General features: G+C 42.4%; 1 protein-coding gene across 4 annotated transcripts in view; it reads left to right on the forward strand.

Moving 5' to 3' along the window:
* The window catches only part of SFMBT2 (Scm like with four mbt domains 2), a 176,005-nt gene that overhangs the window by 104,947 nt on the left and 47,176 nt on the right, over positions 1 to 23,882 (forward strand). For all 4 annotated transcript variants that reach the window (XM_070800761.1, XM_019972925.2, XM_070800760.1 and 1 more), the window contains 4 exons: positions 3,910 to 4,002; positions 5,214 to 5,361; positions 16,894 to 16,976; positions 21,809 to 21,935. In XM_070800761.1, the coding sequence (XP_070656862.1) occupies positions 3,910 to 4,002; positions 5,214 to 5,361; positions 16,894 to 16,976; positions 21,809 to 21,935 (451 nt within the window). The remainder of the gene's footprint in view (positions 1 to 3,909; positions 4,003 to 5,213; positions 5,362 to 16,893; positions 16,977 to 21,808; positions 21,936 to 23,882) is intronic.

Below are 23,882 nucleotides of genomic sequence, written 5' to 3' on the forward strand. Positions count from 1 at the left end.
TTTCTCATGATGTACTCTGCATATAAGTTAAATAAGCAGGGTGACAATATACAGCCTCTCCATACTCCTTTCCCTATTTGGAACCAGTCTCTTGTTCCATGTCCAGTTCTAACTCCTGATTTCTCAGAAGGCAGCTTAGGTGATCTGGTATTGCCATCTCTTTCAGAATTTTCCACAGTTTATTGTGATCCAATCAATCAAAGTCTTTGGCATAGTCAATAAAGCAGAAATAAATGTTCTTGTACAACTCCCTTGCTTTTTCGATGATCCAGTGGATGTTGGCAATTTGATCTAAGGTTCCTCAGCCTTTATAAATCCAGCTTGAACATCTGGAAGTTCACGGTTCATATATTGCTGAAGCCTGACTTGGAGAATTTTGAACATTACTTGCTCACGTGTGAGATGAGTTCAATTGTGCGGTATTTTGAGCATTCTTTGGCGTTGCCTTTCTTTGGGATTGGAATGAAAACTGACCTTTTCCAGTTCTGTGGCCACTGCTGAGTTTTCCAAATTGGCTGGCATATTGAATGCAGCACTTTAACAGCATCCTCTTTTAGGTTTTGAAATAGCTCAAGTGGAATTCCTTCACCTCCACTAGCTTTGTTCATAGTGATGCTTCCTAAAGCACAGTTGACTTCACATTCAAGGATGTCTGGCTCTAGGTGAGTGATCACACCATCGTGATTATCTGGGTCATGAAGATCTTTTTGTATAATTCTTTCCACCTCTTCTTAATCTCATCTGCATCTGTTAGGTTCAAACCGTTTCTGTCCTTTATTGTGCCCATCTTTGCATGAAATGTTCCCTTGGTATCTCTCATTTTCTTGAAGAGATCTCTAGTCCTTCCCGTTCTATTGTTTTCTTCTGTTTCTCTGCACTGATTATAAGGAAGGCTTTCTTATCTCTCCTTGCTATTCTTGGAACTCCATTCAAATGGGTTGATCTTTCCTTTTCCTCTGTGCTTTTTGCTTCTCTTCACAGCTATTTGTAAGGCCTCCTGAGACAGCCATTTTTTGCTTTTTCCAATTTTTTTTTCTTGGGGATGGTTTCGATCCCTTTATCCTGTACAGTGTCCCAAGCATCCGTCCATAGTTCTTCACGCACTCTATCAGATCTAATCCCTTGAATCTATTTCTCACTTCCACTGCATAATTGTAATAAATTTGATTTAGGTCATGCCTGAAAGATCTAGTGGTTTTCTTTATTTTCTTCAATTTAAGTCTGAATTTGGCAGTAAGGAGCTCATGATCTGAGCCACAGTCAGCTCCCGGTCTTGTTTTTGCTGACTTTGTAGAGAGCTTCTCCATCTTTGGCTGCAAAGAATATAATCAATCTGATTTCAATATAGACCATCTGGTGATGTCCATGTGTAGACTTTTCTCTTGTATTGTTGGAAGTGGGTGTTTGCTGTGACCGATAGACATGGATATTTGAGACCAGAATATAAATGACCTGCTTATGGTTGCAAATAACCCCTCAAAATATTCAGTTTCTTTCTTTTTTTTTTTTGCAGTATTTTAAAAAAGAAAGCTCAAGAGTTTTCACATAGGTTGGAACAAAACCAGATAGGTTTCCACAAGTAAGAAATTTGTGTGCTTGCAACTGAATCCTAGTAGAAAAAATTGAAGTGTAGGAAACCTAAGTTGTGATTCACAAAGGAAAGCTTGTTTCTCAACCTTTGTTCACTAAACTTTATTTTAAAATATTTTATTGTCATCAAGACAAAGTGTTCCTAACGGTATTTTAATGGTTTAAAAATGTTCATGTCATTAATATTTTATTTTCATCCCACATGTGACTACATATGGTTTTGCTGTGGTGATATTTCTTAAGTATGAACAGAGGGGAAGATGTTCAGAGGTTCACAGAGGCGCGCAGGGACTCTAGAAAGATGAGAGGGTGGGATGTACACAGAGTGATCCCCTTTTAACCTAGATGCACAGTTTAATTCAGGAGGCCCTGAAGTCATTAACAATAAGGATTTATTATAGAGTCCACAGCCTTGGAGAGAGAAGGTTGTCTGTGGACCACATTTCTGTCCAAGACTTAATGCTTTATTTCTAAGGAGCAGCAGGGCCCTCTAGACACCTATGAGTAAAACAGGGCAGCAGGTCATTGGGGTTGTTCCGATGCCAAGTCATGTCCGACTCTTTGCGATCTCATGGACTGAAGCATGCCAGCCTTCCCTGTTCTCAATCTGTCCCAGAGTTTGCTTAAACTCGTGTCCACTGAGTCCGTAATGCTATCTAACTATCTCATCCTCTGCTACCCCCTTCTCCTCCTGTCCTCAGTCTTTCCCAGCATCAGGGTCTTTTCCAAAGAGTCAGGTCTTCATATCAAGTGGCCAAACTATTGGAGCAGGTAAGGGACAGTTATTAGTGTAGGGTTCCTGTGCATTAAAGGGTTTCCACCCCAGCATTGGGAGTTGTGATTGAGCAACCTTCTGGTGGGGCTTGGAGCCGAGACAGGGATGGATGTGAAATTGGCTGAAGACTTCAGGTCACTGGTCAAGGTCACAACGGAGAGTCTGGGACAAATTAGACATTTGGGATTAAAATATACACACTACTGTATATAAACTAGATAGATAACAAGGACCTACTATATAGCACCAGGAACAATATTCAATTTCTTGTAATAATCTGTAATGGAAAAGAATCTGAAAAAGAATTCACATATATTTGTACGTGTAACTGAATCACTTTGCTGTACACCTGAGACTAACACAGCATTGTAAATCAACTATACTTCAATAAAGATTTTTAAAAATCCACTTTACATTGGCAGATCAAAGGAAGTCATAGATCCCCGGCTGCGTTTGTACTTCTCACACCCAACTGATGTATTTAGAAACAGCAGGATTTACTTGCAGCTCTTATTTCCTCAGGGACACGCCTCAAAGACATTTATTTATCCACTGCTGTTTATAAAGACCGTGAGTTACGAGGTGACCTCCATCTCGGCAAGATAAATCCTGGTGGCCTGAGTCCCACCAGCCTCATCTGTTGCTGGGTAGCTGAAGCAGTTACTGAAAATGTGTTTTCTTGAGAAGACAGGAAGCCTCTGCTCACACACACAAGGCTTTGGTGAATTGTCTATAAAACTGCCAGGCACCTATTAAATGGGGGATGTAGCTCATCTTTATAGAGCAGGAGGCAGGTTCTGATTGGGTGCTGGGCTGTTTCGGGATGTGTTGTCTCCACATGTCCAAGGACCAGTATCAGTACCCATCACTGTTACCCTGAATGCAGAGAAGACAAGCTGTATCCCCCCACCTGATCCTCCCCAAAGCCTGCGAAGTAACTCCAGTAGCAAGAGGCCACCTTTTCCGAGGCTGCCCCCGCTGTGTTTTAGATGACGGGTTGCTTCCATTACTGTGCTGCACGTCTGTCCATGATAGGAAAATCAAAGCCATGTGGTGTTTTGTTTTTTTTGTTTTTTTTTTTAATTGTGTAGTACAAATTTCAGCATGGCCACCAAGGCTTGTTTCTCTCTTGGAAAAACAATTAAGCCTGAAGAAAATAATTAAATACACAATGAAGTGAAGCAGAAGTCTCTCAGTCACATCCGACTCTTTGCAACCGCATGGACTGTAGCCCTCCAGGCTCCTCTGTCCATGGAGTTCTCCAGGCAAGAATACTGGAGTGGGTTGCCACTCCCTTTTCCAGGGGATCTTCCCAACTCAGGGATCAAACGCAGGTCTCACACATTGCAGGCGGATTCTTTACCGTCTGAGCCACCAGGGAAGCCCTAAACACATGGTATCTTGCCATAATTAGAGGCTGGAGAGCGTTAATTATTTCAGTCTGTTGTAGGTCGCCCACTAAAACATTCAAAGGAAGCATCCGGACAGTTAGAGTTAATTTACAATACAAGGTCTTTTTAACAGTTTCAGTCTTTTCCTTGCAGGACCATGCAGATTTGAGAAGCCATTTCTTCACAGTTGGGATGAAGCTAGAGACCGTAAACATGAGTCACATTTGCCCTGCATCCGTGACCAAGGTGAGCATCCATCCCCTGCTCCTGACCTCCACCTCTGGAGTGGATCGCATAGTAAGTCTTTCTATTCCAAGCCAACCCGAGGGAATAGGCTCGATGCCAAGTAAACCCAGGAAAGAGGGCTTCCTCTGCAGCCCAGCCCTGTCTTAAGCTCCCGTCTTGGTCACTTACATCATGGAGCGAGTTTGATCAGGTGCCTCCTCTTGTAACGGGTGGGTGAACATCACTTGTCCTCTGATAGTGCAGAATGCAGACACTTGTGTCCTACAGTGACTTGGAGGAGATGCCGATGAGAAACTGAGTTTATAGCAGTGAACTCAGCCACTGAATATGTGCCACCTTCTCTTATTAACCACATGACACTGAGCCTACCACTTGTCTGTGCTCATGAAAACAACTGCTGATAAGTTTGCATACATAGTCTTTGTACTAATAATTGGGCTCCTCCTGCTACACTGATTATAGCCCATGTGATCTGTTTTGAAAATACTTGAAAATGGTGATAAGCAAAGTCCTATTTCTGGAGTGAGGGGGCAGAGAACACTTCACTTCCTTTCTCTCATCTGCTTTCACTGATTAAAGGAAAAGTCATACATCTACAATTCGCAGATTTAAAATGAAAGTACCATTTCATGTAAAGACATTTTTATTAACGAACTGATAGTCTTTTAAGATTATAACTTCCCTTCCCCATCAAAGAAGTCTCAGTGAACTCACCTATCGTAACATCTAAAGTATGTGTTTCTACTTTAAATACACACACACACGTGTACATACATACATACACACACACACACACACACACACATACTATTTATTGGAGGAAGACATGTCAACCCACTCCAGTGTTCTTGCCCAGGAAATTCCATGGACAGAGGAGCCTGGCGGGCTGCAGTCGATGATGTCACAAGTCAGACATGACTGAGGGACTGAGCTTATCCACTATTTATATCATTTTATAAATGGTGGAAGAATCCAGCACATTCAGATTCTAGCCAACATGCGTTTTAGTTCCATTAGTATGACTGAAATGATCACCTTAAACTTTTTCATGATGGGACCACTTTAAGAATATATACTGAAACGGCAGTTATTGCTGCGACCATTGGGGTGAAATACATTTACTTCATTTGAAAGCTGTGCCAGTCTTCCTTTGGAGCATTAGTTGTTCATCTCAAGGAATTAACCCTGGGTGCTGTTGTCTTTTCTTTCAGGTTTTTAACAATCATTTTTTTCAAGTGACTATTGATGACCTCAGACCAGAGCCTAGTAAACTCTCGATGTTGTGCCATGCGGACTCTTTGGGGATTTTACCAGTACAGTGGTGCCTTAAAAACGGAGTCAATCTCACCCCTCCCAAAGGTTTGTGTTTTGTGAAAATTGACAGCGTTTGGGTGGTTCAGGAGAACTCGTATTGTCACCAAAGTGATGCCTTTGTTGATGTGGAGACGTTTATGCCATAAACATTGCGGATGCAGTGGGAGACAGTGTGTTTCTTGGTTAGCTTGACGTAGGGTCTGTTACAGCTCCCTGGGGCTTCCCAGGTGCTGCTAGCGGTAAAGAACCCACCTCCCAATGCAGGACACAGAAGAGATGCAGGTTTGATACCCGGCTCAGGAAGATGCCCTGGACGAGTACGTGGCAACCCACTCAGTACTCTTTCTTGGAGAATCCCATGGACAGAGGAGCCTGGCGGGCTACAGTCGATGGGGTCACACGCTGAAGTGACTTAGCACCCACATGTGTACACACACACAGCTCCATCCCCTGGGGAGGTATGTGGCCCTGGGCTCCTCTGTGAAACATTGCTACCCTTCTGTTATTGTATGATTGGCAGCTGTGTTTCTGCTGTGTGTTGAGAGGGTACAGAATTGCCAAGTGATTGGGATTAAAAACTTGAACGTGTCTGAGCTGTGGCTTTAAAAAGGCAGCAACCTACTAATGAAACATTTCTTTAAAACGGTATTTCCAATAAGTTGACTTTCCCCCAGAGCCCAGTTGCTCTCAGATTTTCAGCGCTTTGTTTCCATAAGACATGACAGTAATTAAGTTGGGAACCAGGTTGCGTTCCAGTCCTCTTAAATTGAGATCCATAAACCATTGTATCGCTGAGTACCGTGCTGTGCTTTACAGATGTGATTTCTTGTCCTTGTAGTTCTCAGGTTTATCCAGGGAGGATGCAGAGAGATGAAAGGTGAGAAGATGGATAGGAAAAGAAAGGGAATGAAGGAAGAGAAAAAAACAAGAATAAAGAGCTAAAGTTCCAGGGAGATTTTGACAGATAATCTCAAATAAAACAGGACTTTTGTGCTCATCTCTTCAGATCTCCGGAGATTGGGTTATATGGACATCAGTTGTGTTGCACCGCACTCACTGTGGAATGACTATACTTTGCTGGGCTTTCATCCTAACTCATCCTCCAGTGTCAGCCCCACGGAAGAGATGCTTTTGAATTGTTTCCATCTCGGCCCTTGCTTCTTCTCATTAAACTTCTGCAGTAATGGAATTCAGCCTGATTATAATGTTTCTCCAAAACACTGCTTCCCCTGTTTCCAGTGCCAAATTCACTGAGTCCTCAAAATGAGGATTTCCCTACAAGGAGACTTAGTTCCAGGGAGTTTATGTAACCTGCCCAGGACCCCACGCTTAGTAACAGGACAGGCGGTCGGGCTCCTGACTCTTTGCTCAGTTGTTGGTGGTGAAGATTAGGATCACGTGCCCTCTGTTTTTGTGTCCATTTAGGTGCCTGTGGATGACTCTACAAATCAGTGTGCCTCAGTTTTCAAGACTCGTAAATGGGGGCACCCCTGGTACCCCACAGATACTCTATAGCAGGGATCCCTGACCGCGGGGATCTGATGCCTGATGATCTGAGGTGGAGCTGATGTAATAATAATAGAAATAAAGTGCACAATAAATGTAATTTACTTGAGTCATCCAGAAACCATTCCCCTACCCCTGGTTCATGGAAAAATTGTCTTCCATGAAACCAGCCCCTGGTGCCAAAAAGGTTGGGAACCTCTGCTGTATAGAATCAAAGACGTGATACAAACCCAGTGTTCTTATAATTCTTTACGTGACAGTACAAGTTCTATGGTGTTTGCGTGCATGCTAAGTTGCTTCAGTTGTGTCTGACTTTGCTACCCTATGCACTGCAGCCCACCAGGTTCCTCTCTCCATGGGGATTTTCTAGGCAAGGATACTGGAGTGGGTTGCCATGTCTTCCTCCAGGGGATCTTCCTGACTCAGGGATCGAACCTGCATCTCTTATGTCTTCTGCATTGGCAGGCGGGTTCTTTACCACTAGTCCTACCTGGGAAGCCCAAGTTCTATGTTATGAACCATCTGCTGGTTCAGGCAAGAGAAGTCTTTTCCTTCTGTGAAATGTCAGCAGCTGGCCAGTTGTAGAGTTGGAAAGCCCTCTGGCCGTCTTTGTTTCTTCCCAACTTCTAATCAAAGTGTGTGTGTGCAGATGAGTCTCTTGTCATTGAAGAAAAATGTCACAGATATCTAAAATGTTGCTTGGTTCGACTTGACAAATTTTGAGTGTTCCCAGAAAAATAGGATCTATTTAAGAATTAAAAAAAAAAAAATGAGTTGGGTATTTCCTCACATAGTTTAAAAAAATAGGAAAAACATTTATATCTGCATTTTGGATGTTTGATGGATGGTAGAGGTTTAACATTTACCAGGGTCTTGAGAATTTTTAAATATGTTTCCGAAAAGAGATTATTCACATAGCTTAGAGCTTGACTAGTAAAATGGATGTGCCTATTTTGATAATTTCATTTTATGATATTAAGAAAATTGTTTTATATTAATATGGTTGAACTCTTAAATGTGCAGTGAAATGATGGTACAAATTTTTTTATAATATTAAATATTTTTTATATCTTAAGCTTTTTATACCTACCCTTCAGCCATAATTATCACTTCTCTGTCACCTAAGTATTTGTGATATTTGGTAAAATGAAATTGTCTTCATGTAGTCTTCCAGACTGTTCCTTCCACTGTTGAAATTGAAGCATATCTTTTCTAGGAGGAATGTTGGTATTTATCATTTGTAAATACTGAGTAATGGTGATTAGTATCTGACAATAAGAAAATCTCAGTGATAATCATTTTTTAAACCCTTAAAGCAAGAAGTGATCCATCAGTAATCTTTCAGTTCAGTTCTGTTGAGTTGGTCAGTCATGTCCGACTCTTTGCAACCCCATGAATCGCAGCACACCAGGCCTCCCTGTCATCATCAACTCCCGGAGTTCACCCAAACTCATACCCATCGAGTCGGTGATGCCATCCAGCCATCTCATCCTCTGTCGTCCCCTTCTCCTCCTGCCCCCAATCCTTCCAGCATCAGGGTCTTTTCCAGTGAGTCAACTCTTCACATGAGGTGGCCAAAGTATTGGAGTTTCAGCTTTAGCATCAGTCCTTCCGATGAATACCCAGGACTGATTTCCTTTAGGATGGACTGGTTGGATTTCCTTGCTATCCAAGGGACTCTCAAGAGTCTTCTCCAACACCACAGTTCAAAAGCATCGATTCCTTGGCACTCAGCTTTCTTCACAGTCCAACTCTCATATCCATACATGACCACTGGAAAAACCATAGCCTTGACTAGACGGACTTTTGTTGGCAAAGTAATGTCTCTGCTTTTGAATATGCTATCTAGGTTGGTCATAACTTTTCTTCCAAGGAGTAAGTGTCTTTTAATTTCATGGCTGCAATCACCATCTGTAGTGATTTTGGAACCCAGAAATATAAAGTCTGACACTGTTTCCACTGTTTCCCCATCTATTTGCCATGAAGTGATGGGACCAGATGCCATGATCTTAGTTTTCTGAATGTTGAGCTTTAAGCCAACTTTTTCACTTTCCTCTTTCACTTTCATCAAGAGGCTTTTTAGTTCCTCTTCACTTTCTGCCATAAGGGTGATGTCATCTGCATATCTGAGGTAATCTTTACGCGTTGTCTTTTGGCTGTAGGACTGTTGTCTTGAGATGGTAGAGCTGTTACATATAATCCAGTGAGAAGAAAACTTACATAGGTTTATAAATACGAGTAGATACTTAATGATCATAGAATCATGCCTTTTACGTGAACTCATCATAAGAAGAGAAATGCCCAGTAAAGTCATACTGAGATGGCACGATTTCTCAGATGAGGTGGATATCCAAAAGAGAAAGGAAGAAGCGGGTCTGTTTTGATGGAGTATGGAGGGACGGGTTCTCTCAGACTTGCTGGCAGGAATGCAGGTAGGTGCCAACTGTATGCAAGACAGTTTGGGAAGTTTTACCAAAATTACAGATGCATTTAGCTGTTGACTTAGCATTTCCACTTCTGGGAATTTCTCCTAAACTTATAATGTACTGATAATATGCATAAAAGTTTGGTTATTTTTGCAGCATGATGTGTAATAGCAAAAGACTTGGGAAAATCCAAGTGACTCTCTGTGTGGGGTTGGTTAACTCGATTTTGGATGTTTGTATAGTGAAAACTGTACAGCTGTTGAAAAGAATGAGGCAGATCTCTTCGTATTGACATGAGATGCTCTACAAGGTGTGCTGTGAGTGGGCTGATCAATGGGTTATAGTACCATGCCTTTTTTGCTAGAAAAGAGGCTAGTAAGGGTATATATTTTAATGTTTCTTTATGTATTGCTGCATTGGGTCTTGGTTGCAGTGAGCAGATTTTCCTCTGGTCGTGTAGCATGGGTCTAGTTGCTCTTGTGGCATGCGAGATCATAGTTGAGCCCACATTTGCCTGCATTAGAAGGTGGATTCTTAACCACTGGATCACCAGGGAAGTCCCAGGATGTGTATTTATGTTTGCACATATTCTTGTAAAGAGAGTCTGGAAGATTACGTAAGAAATTAATGAAAATGATGACTTGTATTTGGGAGCGTAAGGTATGGAGGTGGCGACCAGGGCAGCTAGGAACCAGACTTTTAACAGAATAGTTTTTAAGTCTTTTTATTTTTTTATTTTCTATTTGCTCTACATGAATGTTTTATTTATTCAAAATGATCACATATTATTATAAAAGGGTTTTTATAACTGAAAGTGGTATTAGAGATTATCTCATCACCTCCAATCATTATATATGTGGGGAAATTGAAGTTTAGTTGTGTTAAATGGTTTTTTAAGTTTTTTTTAAGTCTTGGGGCTGAATTGACATAAAACCCCATCTTAAGATCCCAAGTTGACTGTGTTTTCTGTATAACCACCCTTTATTGCTGTTTTCTCTCCCTGATACTTTGTAAAATCCGCCCTCCTCAGTAATTTGAGGGCATTTTGGTGGCCTTATGCAGGGCTGAGCCATGTCAGTGGACCATGACTTTCCCCTGACTGGAATGGTCTTTTGTGTCAAAGCATTTGGAGAATTTAAGCTCTAGGGAATCAAGTTCCAAATGTTTGCAGTTATAACAAAGATACAGCTTTAATTATTGAACTCCCTTACCACTTGGGGCTTCCATGGACAGAGGAGCCTGGAAGGCTACAGTCCATGGGGTTGCAAAGAGTTGGACACGACTGAGTGACTAACACTTAACACCGCTTGGGGACACCATATTGACTATGTATTTACATGTGTCATATATGTAGTAAAGTATTTTTTTTTTTTTAATTAAAGTGAATTAAAATTGAGAGATGCTGGCGGTCTCGGTAGTGATGATTTTATGGTTGCTTGAGATAACTTGCTACGTGCCTTACACATCAGCACCTGATCTGGCAATCATGCTGTCGGATGCTTTCCAGCACCCTTATTTGCTTTAATAATGTATGAAAGTTTGTTGTTTTTAACTTGAATTCTGAGAGTGTGTAGGATTTATTATTTTTGTTGTCGTGTTTAGTTGCTCTTTTGCAATCCCGTGGGCTGTAGCAGCCCGCCAGGCTCCTCTGTCCATGGGATTTCCTGGGCAAGAATAGTGGAGTGGGTTGCCATTTCCTTCTCCAGGGGATCTTCCTGACCCAGGGATCGAACTCCCATCTCCTGCATTGGCAGGCGGATTTTTTACCGCTGATTCTTTACCATGGAAACCCAAGATTTATAATACACGTTGAAAACGAGTTCATATGTTTTCTTGTAGGTATGTTTTCCATGAAAGCATTACATTGTTTAGATTTCTGGTAGAACCATAAACACTGCATTGAATTACAACAGGTCTAATCCCAAAACAGAGTAATGCACTCATTCCCCAGTGTGAAACAGCTGATGAAACAAGACACCTGGTGACACAGGAGATGTGCAGACAACATACGTCCCTATTCACATTATTTTGACTCCATTCCTATTTAAAAAAATCTGTCGCCAGATTCCAGATATAAATAGTCTAAGCTAGAATGGATCGAAATTTTTTAGTGTTGGCTCCATTTGAGCAGGTGCTTTCTTGGTAAGCAAAGGACAGAATCTTGGCAATTTTACTGCATTCGTTGCAGCCCAACAAAGAGATTCAGTGTCATAGCCACTTTGAAAGGGGATCAAACAAATAAATAAATCAAGAAGGCAAAAATGCATATAGGTTATCAACCGTGACTTGCTGTGTTTAAATCATTTCATTAACCTCCTTGGTGCATAACATCCAAGGTTAGGCACAGAATCACACCCCCCAGGGGATCTTTGCAGAGCATGTGAAGCCTGTATATTTCTGCTGGAAAATGTGCAAGCAAAAGCTAAAGTAAATCAATTATCTTTGCACTTCGTCTCTCCTATTTGGCCATCTTAGTAGACACAGAACACAGTTTAAGAAATAGAGGTATTTTTCAATGATTATTAAGATACACGGTGATGAACCCCAATTGGTATTCTCTTTTCCTCAGACATTGACTGTCGTCTCCTATTTCAGACATTCCAGTGGGGGCAGACAATAATAAACACATTCATGGACCTCCCACTTTGATTGAAAAGAGGGCTACCATTTTTCCATATTTGATTCAGCTTTTTAAACAATGAAATAGAGCAGTGTAGATATTTTTGGAGACCCAGTCGACCTTGACTCTTCTATTTCACACCCCCATGTGATCTGTCGTGAATCCAGTCCATATTCTCAAGATCTGACTAGATACCATCATGACCGTGCTCATCCCGGTTGCCATCAGGTCTCCCCACTCTTTGGGTGGATTTTTAACATCTGAAAACATTCCTGATTGTTGCAAGCTAAGCATCCCTCTTGCTCACGTATCCCTGAATTTACTTTGTTCTTTAAGATTCTTAAGCTAGTTTCGCCTTTGACAGTTGACGTTTATACGATATCAGACTCCATCCTGGGGACATATCTATATCTCCTAACATTGTTTATGAATCAGAATAACACTTTGAGCCTGACTCCCGACTTAGGAGTGTGCATGTCACACTGTGACCTTCCATGCATTAAATACTTCTCAACATTTATTCTAAAAGATAAGGACTTTGGATAAGGCTGGTGTTTATACTAACTGGACTTACTTGTTTCCCTCCCCCATCTTTCTTTGTTTTTCTTTTTTCTTTTTCTGCGCTATTCCATGAATGTAAAAACAGATTAATTCAATTGGAAATGAATGTGTAAATTTTCAAGATTGGCAGCTTGAAAGGTTGTGAAAATGAATGTCAACTAAAAATATGGAGGGAGGTGGTGGATTTCAAAGGCAGGGATTGCTCTTTTTTAAAAAAGAACACAGAATAGGAGCTTTTACCCCTGTGGTCCCTTTAAAAATTTTTTTTGAGAGAGAGAAATCTTTTTTTAAAGCCTTGGCCTTCCCCGCCATCCCAAGTCACTGGCAAGGGACAGAAGACGCCGTGAGTGCCTCAGGGTTGTCACGGTTCACTTCCTGCGGTGGTGAGAGAGGTAACTTTCTCTTGTAATTGGATACAGTCCAGATTCTGTTAGTAAAGGAGAAGTGGAAGGCTGACACATTGTATTACTGAACTGGTTGGTGCTTTGATAGCAAAGATGCTGTGCCTTCAACATGTTTTTATTATTGAAATAATTCATGAACATGAGTGAAAATTTAGAAAACGCAAAGAGGTAAAAGAAAAAGTATCCAGAAGTTCTACCACTCAGATAATGATTTTGATATTTCCTAGTAAGTTTTTCTTACATTTCCTCTAGTCCTTTTCTTTGCATATTTTAATGTCAGTTTGATAATTCTGTATATGGTTACAGCAGTCTTTTCATCTAAACCCACAATAATCATTTTTTCATGAATTTTTTTAAAAAAATAAACTAGATTCAGTTTTCATGCCTGCATGAACTTCCACGGACTCAGCTAAGTTTCATATCATTTTCTATTTTCGGATATAAAAGTATTTTTTTTATCCTCAGAATTATCACTAATAATGCCATTGCATCTTCATGAATCACATTTTATAAGTTTGAGGGGGTTTGTTTTTATGGGCTACATTCCCAGAAATGAAATTGTTGTGTCAACGTTCATGGACGTTTTTACTGCTAAGTTCTATTTCAGAAGAATTGTCCACTTGCACAGCCAGTAGTAAATGTTAGCAAGTGGAGCTGTTTTATGTCAATTAATTTGTATCATAAGGAAATGGGTCATCGACCTGTTTCCTTCTGGACCTGTAACAGTTGGAACTTCATACAGAATAAACACTAATTAAAGCTTAAATAACCCTAGTGTTGGAGGTTCAACAGTCTCTGATGGGAGCTTATTGCAAAATTTAATAGCCCAGGGGGTTTTGATTTCCTTTTATTTTCTTTTCCTCTCTGCTATTTTCCTCCCTCCTGGGTTTAAAACATGCTTTCCTGGCTGCGGTTAAGCCTTAGTACTTCTTGTTCTGTCTTTGTTGATTAATGAGTATAATTGACCCCTGTTGTCTCTATTATACGAGCCACAGCAGTTTGTTTTTTAATGTAGCAGTTATTTTCTGAGCTGTCACAAAAATGCCTTACAAAGCAAGCTCATTATCAGTCCAAAGGAGAAGAATTTCAAGTGAGACAGTGAATGAAGTTCTCTTAAGAGAAGGAGGAGAAGTTGAAGCTGTTCAAATGTTCAAGGAAAGGAGTTCTGGGGGCAGGATAACGACTTATTGCTCGGGTACCCAGAAAAACTTGGATATATCCTGAAATTAGTAGAATAAAAATCGCTCCCCACAGTCTTGGCAACTGGGTATAGAAGGACTGATTGCAGGTCCAAGAAACCTTGAGTCCAGCGTTTATGGAGAGGATTGAAATCCATTAGAAGTTGGTGGTTATGAATGTAATCGAACACCCAGGTAAAAGTGTCTGTATGAGGAATAGAGGTGATCTGTTAAGTTGTAAAGTTTTATCTGAACAAGATGCTAACCAAACAGAATACCTAAATTTGATGTTATTTCAGAAAATGGTTTGCTATTCATTTATGATAGTTCCCCCCCCCCCATTTCTCCCTTCTCCCTTTACCCTCCTATCTTGATGAGATTTTCCTTTGCTCACAAACTAACCCAGAGTGCAGCAGAGGTCCAGGGAAGAGAAATGGAACGAAAGGAGATCTTGATTTTAACACAGCCAGTCCGCCCTGGCCCTGAACAAGCAGGGCCCTTCTGTGGCAGGGCTCAGCTTGTCTCCAGCTGTTCGGCTGCGAGCTCTTCTGGGGAATGTCTTGCTGTGTAACCTCTCTTCCACCCGTTGCACTTTTCTCTAGGAGAAGAGATGGAAATTCACCACAGAGGGAAGGGAGAGTATCCTAAGTGGCAGTCATAAGTAGTAATAGTGGCTCTGAGGCAGGTAATGCTACAGCTAGAGGAGACTTAGGGTTTCTCTGGTGGCTCAGTCGGTAAAGAATCCACGCGCAGTGCAGAAGGTGCGGGCTCAGTCCCTGGGTTCACAAGATCCCCTGAAGAAAGAAATGGCAACCCACTCCAGCATTTTTGGGAAAATCCAGTGGGTGGGGGTGACTGGCGGGCTGTAGTCCATGGGGTTGCAAGAGTTGGACTCGATTTAACCACTAAACCACCACCTGAGGAGACTTTGACGATCGTTTCTTCCTTTTTTGGGTTAGAGGTAGGGAAAGTCAGGTACAGAAGACTTAATTTACTCTGACCTTGGTTCATTCCAGTCCCGTTAGAACTGGGTCTTAATCTAGTTCTCCTTCCTGGTTCAGTACTTTTTGTTCAGCGAGGGGATGTCTCACCAGCTTTTAGTGACTTCTCACTGGCTTTTAGGCGTCTTTTAGTAAATTCTTCCATTCTTATATATTCATGCAAGGATTTGATCCAAAACAGTCCCAGAGAAAGTACTCGAAGTGGAAGATTACCTTGATGGTAAAGAAACTGGGCAGTACCTTACTTAAGACACATTTCGTTTTGTTTATGAATAGTCAGAAGAAAGTTGATTTGGATGCTTCCAGAAACCTCTAGTGCCAGAGCCCTCTGGCTGGAGGGGCAGCTCTGGGGGGAAGGGCACGTGGAAGAACGTGCGGAGCATCTTCATAACTAGCTGCAGAGTTCCCAGCATCTTAGGACTCTGAGACGTCTCATCTTCTTGCTTGAGGAACTGTCACTCATTGTAGGGACATCTCAGGAGCAAGGTGGGTGGGGAGAGGCTCTGCCACTGATGGTGGGCAGGGGAGGGTCAAGGGGTCAGTCCCCAGACCAGGGAGATGGCTGCCTTCTTGGTTAACCCTCACCCTCATCTTTAAAAGAATTGAGTAACTGCAGCTTACTTAATGAAAAGTATACTATTTTGTATGCATGTAAGTTGGAAGCAAACAGTATCTTGAGTTTCTTCAATGTGGGAATTTCTGTAGTCTCTGCAGCTGTGGGATTTAGTAACAGAATTCCCCACGTGAAGTGAATTTGCAGGTGCAGAATTTATGATGATACAGGGCAAAGAAATCGGGGGGCTTGGGTTAAGAATATACTTAAGAAATCCCTTACAGATTTATTTTTTATATACTTGGATCAGTGAAGAGAGAACTGAAAATGATGGTTATAGGGACATTTGTACACTTTCAGTTAATCCCTATTGGTTCTGTTTTGTTTTTTTTTTTCCAGTTGTCTTCCTGTGTTTATAGGAAACGCAGATGACACTCACATTAAGAGATATTTTCCTCCCTAGGTTCAGTCATACACTCAACATTTCTTGTTTTACATTTTAAACTTCTCACATGTCTTGTCCTGGTGGTCATGATGGGTCTGTATATATATTGTATAATTATGTAGCTCTCCCCACCCCTCGATGAAATGAATAAAGAAACACATTAAATTTAGTACATATGAATAGTTGGTTCTCAAACTCCTCAGCATCTCAGATGTGCCCACAAAACTTCCCCCAGAGAGGCCCACCTTCTCGGGTCCTCATTTTCCTTCCTTTTTCATCAATTCGAAGGCAATTGATGAGTATTCCTCCCCCTGTCCAGATCTGTGGAGGCTTTCTTGCTACAATCTCAACTTAATCTTTTGCTGTTTGTCTTACCTTCTGCTGCTCCTTAAAGATTATTCCTCTCTAGCGGTGTTTTCTGATAGAATCTCGCGGTTGAGCTCAAGGGAGCTCAGAGCTGATATGAAGGCACGTTCCTGTGTTCTTGCACAGTGCCTCGTGCGCGTGTGTTTTGTGTGACACTCTCATCTGCTCTCCCCAAAGCAGATCTCCCTCTCGGCCTGTGATGATGTGGGCAGATACCCTCCTTCATCTGATTTCAGGCCCTGAATTATGGTGATGGGGTGTACCTTACCTGTATTTGGAGCTTTACAGTTTCTACAGTGTTTCATTCAACCCTCATAAGATACGATGTGTTGTCACACCAGTGTTTCATTCAACCCTCATAAGATACGATGTGTTGTCACACTTGAGAAAGGGCCTCACCTTTTGAGAGGAGCTAGAGTTGCCCCGCTTCGTACCTTAACCCTAACGCCCTGCAACGCTCTTCTGTGGTCTGAGACGGGGCGCAGTTGACGGGTTGGATCTGTGTTTTGTCACGCAGGTTACTCCGGCCAGGACTTCGACTGGGCAGACTATCACAAACAGCACGGGACCGAGGAGGCACCTCCCTTCTGCTTCAGAAACGTAAGACGCCTGCTGCGTGCTGCTCGTTTTCTCATGTATGTTACCCACCTTGTGTTGCACACGCTGTGTAAGTTGCTTCCTGTTTATTGACCATGGTGGGCTTAGAGTGCCACCCTGCACCGCAGGATCCTAGACTTCGTGTTGGTTTTTTCCCAGCTGTATCGGTTGGGGTGATGCTGGGCTGTTGTAGCAGACTGGAGACGAAACGTGTCGTTAAGTTTCTCTCTCCCCGGTGGATGGTCCAGGTTGTTACCAATCAGCAGGTGGTTCTCCTTGTGCTGAGCCTTGGGCTAGGCTTGTGCTTGGCTTGGCCATCTGAGTCTAGTGAGCAGATAGGAAAGGGAGAGCCGGGAGAGGAGAACCTTGGTTCTAGACGCTGAGTTTGATACTGATGCACATTACGTATTACTTCTGTCACCTTCCATTGTGGAGAAGTAGTCACTCGGTGGCATGATGCCACGAGACTGGGAAGTGTGCCCTGGTCGGGCGACTGCTCCCCCACCTTGAGCCTGGACGCTGGCAGGAGGAGGACAGATTTTGGTGCACAGCCAGCCACCAGGGCTGTTAACTGTGGCTTCCCTTATGGCTCAGTGGTAAAGCATCTACTTGCCAATGCAGGAGATGTGGCTTCAGTCCCTAAGTTGGGGTGATCCCCTGGAGAAGGAACTGGCAACCCATTCCAGTATTCCTGCCTGGGAAATCCCATGGATAGAGGAGCCTGGCAGACTACAGTCCATGGGGTTGCAAAGGAGTCAGCCACAACTGAGCACCTAACCAACAACAGAGTGTGGCATGTGGGATTGTAGTTCCCAGCTCAGGAATCGAACCTGTGCCCCCTGCATTGGGAGTGTGGTGTCTTAACCACTGGACTGCCAGGGAAGTCCATGGAGTATAATATTGATAAGTTCATGGAGTAGGAGATTCTCTGCCCCAGAGAAATAATGTTAAATTATGTTCCTAAATTTCTTTATTGGATTAAAGTAATAAGATACTAAATCCAACACTTTTCTGCTGTGCTTACTTTAAACTACCTATTCAAATAGACCTTTTTGGCACAGTGACACATGAAGTAACTGTATGTGTGTTCAAACATGTGTACTTGCTTAGTTATAGGAGTTTCTTGTACAACATAGTTTATAAAGTATTCATTGAAACATAGAAACTGAAAAGGGATGTGAATCATCTCCATCTTGAGAATGAGACACAAAGGTTTAGCCTCATAAGTTGAACATGCATTTAGTTATGAAAGTTCATTTTTTATGCTAAGAACGAAGACTTGGCCCTCCCACTGGGGACTGTGCCTACTGCAGAGTGTCACGCTCCCACACTGAAGCCGTGTTTTCCAGCACGTGCTCCCAGAGCTGCTGATTCATTGCTGCCTCAGGATAATTCATCCTCCAGGGACTCGGTTGGCAGCCCTTTCTGTTGGGAAGAGCTGGCTTAATAGAGAGAGGCTCAATACTGAGCATAAATCAGAATCAGATTTGGGAAAATTAAGTAGGTTGATGACGAGGTCAGCTTGTGCTCATAAATACCGAAACACATCTGTGGCAGGGCTGGAAATCAGGGCTCCATACGTGATCCGGTGAACTCCTACCGGGTGACGTTGCCTTTCACGGCATTGACAGAGCTGTATGGTGTGTGTGTATGTGTGTGTGGGGGTGGGTGTGGAGACAGCTGTGCGACCAGCCAGCAGAGGACAGCAGCTGGTCAGCCCTGAAGGCGTGTTAAGTCCATTGGAGTCTTACTGGACTCTGTGCTGTGTTGATATCACTAGTCATGGAATCTACTGGCCTCATTGCCTTTCATTTAATTGTGGAAACTCTTCATCACATCCTCCGACCCTTCTGAGGCCATGCTTTCTTCCAGACGGAAGATCGTCCTTCCCCAACTTTTTAGCCGTGGAAAGAAAACCTTCACGTCCCCGTCTCGTTTTGGATTCGGCAAGTTATTTCTTCCAGGACAACATGCTTCCCTCAAGGCATCTTTTTATCTGCCCTCTGCCAGCCGTTGTTCAAATGGATCTTTATGGGCAGTTAGGAGCTGTGTCCCCAGGTGGCCTCTGAGGTTTCAGGATTCAGCATACCAAGATGAGATCTGTATTAATGAAAACACTGGCGTTTTAATTAGGAATGCACTTGTTATCAAGGTGCCCCCCCCCAACTTTGTGTCTGGTTGTCTGTTTATTTAATCGACAGCGTGGGTATCTGCCTGGTGGCACGTGCGTTGCATATTGGGACCTTGCTGGATGATGTTAGCAGGCTACACATGCTCTTGAATGGCATGCTTATTGTGAATTCACTTTTTAATTCCACATCTTGTGTGTACTAGAGGAGGGGTAATGCGGAAGTGGGTGTGTGGAGGATATTGCCCTGGGGATGTTTGAAAATCCGAGATGGTTCTGAGATGGATCGACACAGCCAAATACTTAGTAGAATAAAGTCACAGCTAACAGTTTTGCTATTGGTCCTTTATAAATTCCCTCCTGCAGTGAGCTAAAATGAAGTTGGTTATACGGTTGTAGCTTTCCCTTATTAAGTAGGATAAAATGCATTTTAACTGACTTAGAGACTTTTCAGGCAGCCTATCAGGTCATGTCATCAAAAAGAAGCTTAATACCTAATAGTCATGAACCTGGCAGGATGACTTGCAGAAAAACAGCCAACCTAGGATTTCTTCATTTCCAGAGAAACATAAAGGAAAGGAGCAAATGGGTTTCTTAACACACACATTGGATAATTTAGTTCTGGTAACATAAAGATTTAATTGCATTTTCAACTTAACGTCCATTTTAAAAAAAAATGGAAATATGAATTACCTTGTTTTCCTTCTACAAGTCACATCAAGATGTAATCTCTCTTACTTACAGGAGCCTGTTTATCTCAGTTTATATATTTCAAATTAGATGTCTTTATACAATATTGTAACTTCAGATAAAAAACTTGTAAGTAGTGGGTAATTTGGGGAAAGTTTCATATTTATTTTGAAATATTAGGAGGGAGTGTTGCTTCTAGCATAGGCTGAGTAAGCTCGTTCTGACTTGATCCTCCTGCAGACAGCAACTGTAAATTCTGGACGGAATACCAAAACAGGCACCTGAGAGTTGTGGAGAATGAACATAAGCAGGCAGATTCTGGAGGGAGGCGGGTGCCCGGAAGAAAGGCGTGCAGGAGTGGTCATCCCATTTTTTTTTTTTTAACAGACTTTTGCATTTATCTTATGGCCCTGCAATCCTTCTTTCCCTAGAGACATGAGACCTTAGTGTTAGAGACTGAATTTTGTCCCCACAGAATTCATGTGTTACAGTCCTAATTCTCAGCACCTCGAAATGTTGACTACTTGGAGTTAGAGTATTTAGGGAATTAACTAGGTAATGTGAGGTCTTGTGGATGGGCCTTTATCCACCATGACGTGTGTCCTTGTAAGAAAAGGAGATGAGGACACAGACCCCACGCATGGCAGGAAGACGGTGTGAAGACACGGAGAAGATGGCGAGGCCTCAGAAGAAATTCACCTTGCTGACGACTTAATCTTGGATTTCTAGCTTCTAGAACCATGAGTCAATATTTCTCTTGTTTGAGTTTCCCAGCCTGTGGTATTTGCTATGGCAGCCTGAGCATATTAGTGAACTTAGATTCACACAAAAACTTGTCCTTAAATGTTCATCGTGGCTTTGTTCACAACTACCAAAGCCTGGAAACCGCTCAGCTGCCCTCCAGCTGGTAGCTGGATAGACAAACCGTGGTTCTTCTGTAGATACCAGTCAGCATGAAGTAGAATGAGGTGCCAGTCCTGTGGCAGCATGACTGATTCTAAAATAACACTTTGCTTAGTGAAAAAGGCCAGACTTGCAAGGCTCCCTAGCACAGTAGTCTCCCTAGATGGTGTTAGAGGAAAAGTGGAATTACAGTAACAGAAAATAGATCCAGTGGTCCAGGAGTTGGGGGTCCTAGAGGGACTGATCGCCAGAGTCCCAGTGCCAGGCCTCTTTGCAGGTGACGGCCCTGTTCTGTGTCTTGACTGTGATTATGGCTGCATGATTGCATGCGTCCATCTGACAGTCCTGCCTTCCTAGGACATCACACTGAAAAGAATGGATTTCCCTCTATGTGTATTTTTAAAAGTGAATTTCAAAAGTAAATAAAAATAAAAGGATCAAAGGGAAAATAAGGACCATTTCAGATAAAAGGAAACTGGGAGGCCAGCACCAGCAGACCTGCAGTTAGAGGGATAGGATGGGGAGGCAGGTGGGAGGGGGGTTCAGGATGGGGAACACATGTACACTCATGGCGGATTCAAGTCAACGAATGGCAAAACCAATACAATATTGCAAAGTAAAGTAAATAATTAGTTAAAAAAATAAAAACAACAACAAAAACAAACTGGAGGACAGATGTTGTGCTGAAGGAGGTGATGCCGGGTGGAGATTGCGGCCTCCTTTCACCCTGAAATGTACCCGGTGTGATATGAGTGAGGAGTACAGGGAAGAGAAGTGATTGGCATCACAGTGATCCTGGGGTCGGAGGGATGCACACAGAGCTGGAAAATGAGAAATTATTAGGCACCTGCTGTGAGCCAAGCAGAGGTCTCTTTTCTGGGACACAAATGAAGCATGTGTGGTTCTTTCCTCATGGGTGATGGGGAAATAAGCGTGTGAACTCACCTCTCTTAGTACGATCTGTGCACTTGCATGCATGTGCACATATATGCGTGTGCACTTGATTGCGTGTGCATGTGTGTGCATTTCTGCTGCGCCAGCTGGCTCTGCTCTCGCTGAGCATTTTCTCGTTGTGGCATCTGCTGGCTCAGTGTCCGTTCTCTTTCTCTTCCAGACATCGTTCAGTCGGGGATTCACGAAGAACATGAAGCTTGAAGCCGTGAACCCCAGAAACCCAGGCGAGCTCTGTGTGGCCTCCGTCATAGCTGTGAAGGGGAGGCTGATGTGGCTCCGCCTAGAAGGTACTCGCAGTCCTGATGGTTCTGAATCCGGGGTCCCCCGGGAGCGGGCGGGGCCGACGGCTGCAGCACTGCCCAGTGTGCCTGCTTCGCTTTCCTCGTGTTTCAGCTGTCTTAATTATTCAGCATTCTTAAATAAGTGAAACGAATCAAAGGTAAATTCATTCAGAGGCTCTCGTCTTGACTAATAGTTTCATGAAATGAGATGCTGGTGTGAAATTATGTTTGGAACACAGTGGTCTTTTTACATCTCTGATTATACAAGCTAATGTCAAAATTAAATTAATATGAGTCACTAAAACTGGTATTTGAGGTCTTGGTTGTTAACAGGACAGAATTATATATTTGTGTTTTAATGTGAATCATACCCTTTACTTTGGTTTCTTTCACAGATGTTTAGGTTTTCCTTAAAATAGTAACTGGACATGACTATCTCCCCAAATATATAATAAACAGAATGTAAACCTGTTGGAGAAGGCAATGGCACCCCACTCCAGTACTCTTGCCTGGAAAATCCCATGGACACAGGAGCCTGGTAGGCTGCAGACCATGGGGTCGCGAAGAGTCGGACACAACTGAGCGACTTCACTTTCACTTTTCCCTTTCATGCATTGGAGAAGGAAATGGCAACCCACTCCAGTGTTCTTGCCTGGAGAATCCCAGGGATGGGGGAGCCTGGTGGGCTGCCGTCTATGGGGTCGCACAGAGTCGGACACGACTGAAGCGACTTAGCAGCAGCAGCAGCAGACCTGTTTGTTTAGTGGTGTTTAAACCAGCAGTCCCCAGTCTTTTTGGCACAAGGGACCGGTTTCATGGAGGACGGTTTTTCCATGGACTGGGGGAGTAATGGTTGCAGGATGATGCAGGTGCCTTACACTTATTGCGCACTTTATTTCTATTACTGTATTGGCTTGACTGCAGATCATCCCAAGGGTTAGGGGCCCCTGGTTTAAACTGTTCTTCATAGCTTCATTTTATTTATAATCATCCAGATAATTCACAGAACAATACACTTCATAAGCAGAAGTTTGATTAGCTTGTGGACTTAAAACAGTGAGGAGGAATTAAAATGCATTTGATCATTAAGGTTTTGTCATCTTCCTGTGATTTAAAATTCTTTGGGTCTTTTGTTTGTTTTTCAGTTTCCTAGCACTTGGCAGTTATTTCAGATGTATATGGGAAAAAAGGTGTTAGAGATGAGTCATACAATCCTGTTAGCTTTCCTAGTTTAGATTTTAAATTTTATGACACGGTCAACCACCATAGGCCTAGAAAGTTTGGAAGGTTATAATATTGGTGCCAGTATCTTTATCCTCTTTCCTCATTAAACAAGTCTTAAAAAAACACTGTGTTCTTTGATAGGCCTATCATCTAATAAATATTATAGTCCAAGAGATTGGAAGGGGCAGAGAACAGTGATTCTAGCTAAAAATCCTAATTTCCAGAAAATATTTTAAAACATAACCATGGTTTGGGATTTCAAAGTCAATCTAAAATAAAAGGAAATTCTGAAAAAAGTGGTTGCTTAGTAGCTTTACACTTCTGCTGGAATTTTGGGTAGAATGGCCTCTAGTTGGAATTAGCCAAAATGTGGACACAGGTGTTACGGTGGTATTTCAGCAGTTACTGAAGTAGGATGTAAACTTACTTTCATTACTGCCTATAAAGTTGAATCAACAGCTATTGGAAAAACAAGATCCCTTCAGTGATTTTTTGAATCCCTAGAGCTTGTTACCTAACACCATACTAAGTCTAATACTATGAGAGATTAGAGTCTTGTTTGCGCAGTTAATTTGGAAAAAAAAAAAAAAAGTGCTAAAGTTCAAAGTCCATGTTTCTTCATCATTATTTAGCACATTATGGTTAGAATTCCTTGGCAGTCATAATTTATTTAGCAGTTTGTACTTGCAGAGTGCTTTACAGCTAACAGACAGCAGTTAAGAGTGTCCT

Source organism: Bos indicus, chromosome 13 (genome assembly GCF_029378745.1).
Source record: "Bos indicus isolate NIAB-ARS_2022 breed Sahiwal x Tharparkar chromosome 13, NIAB-ARS_B.indTharparkar_mat_pri_1.0, whole genome shotgun sequence".
In the NCBI taxonomy this organism is placed as follows: Eukaryota; Metazoa; Chordata; class Mammalia; order Artiodactyla; family Bovidae; genus Bos; species Bos indicus.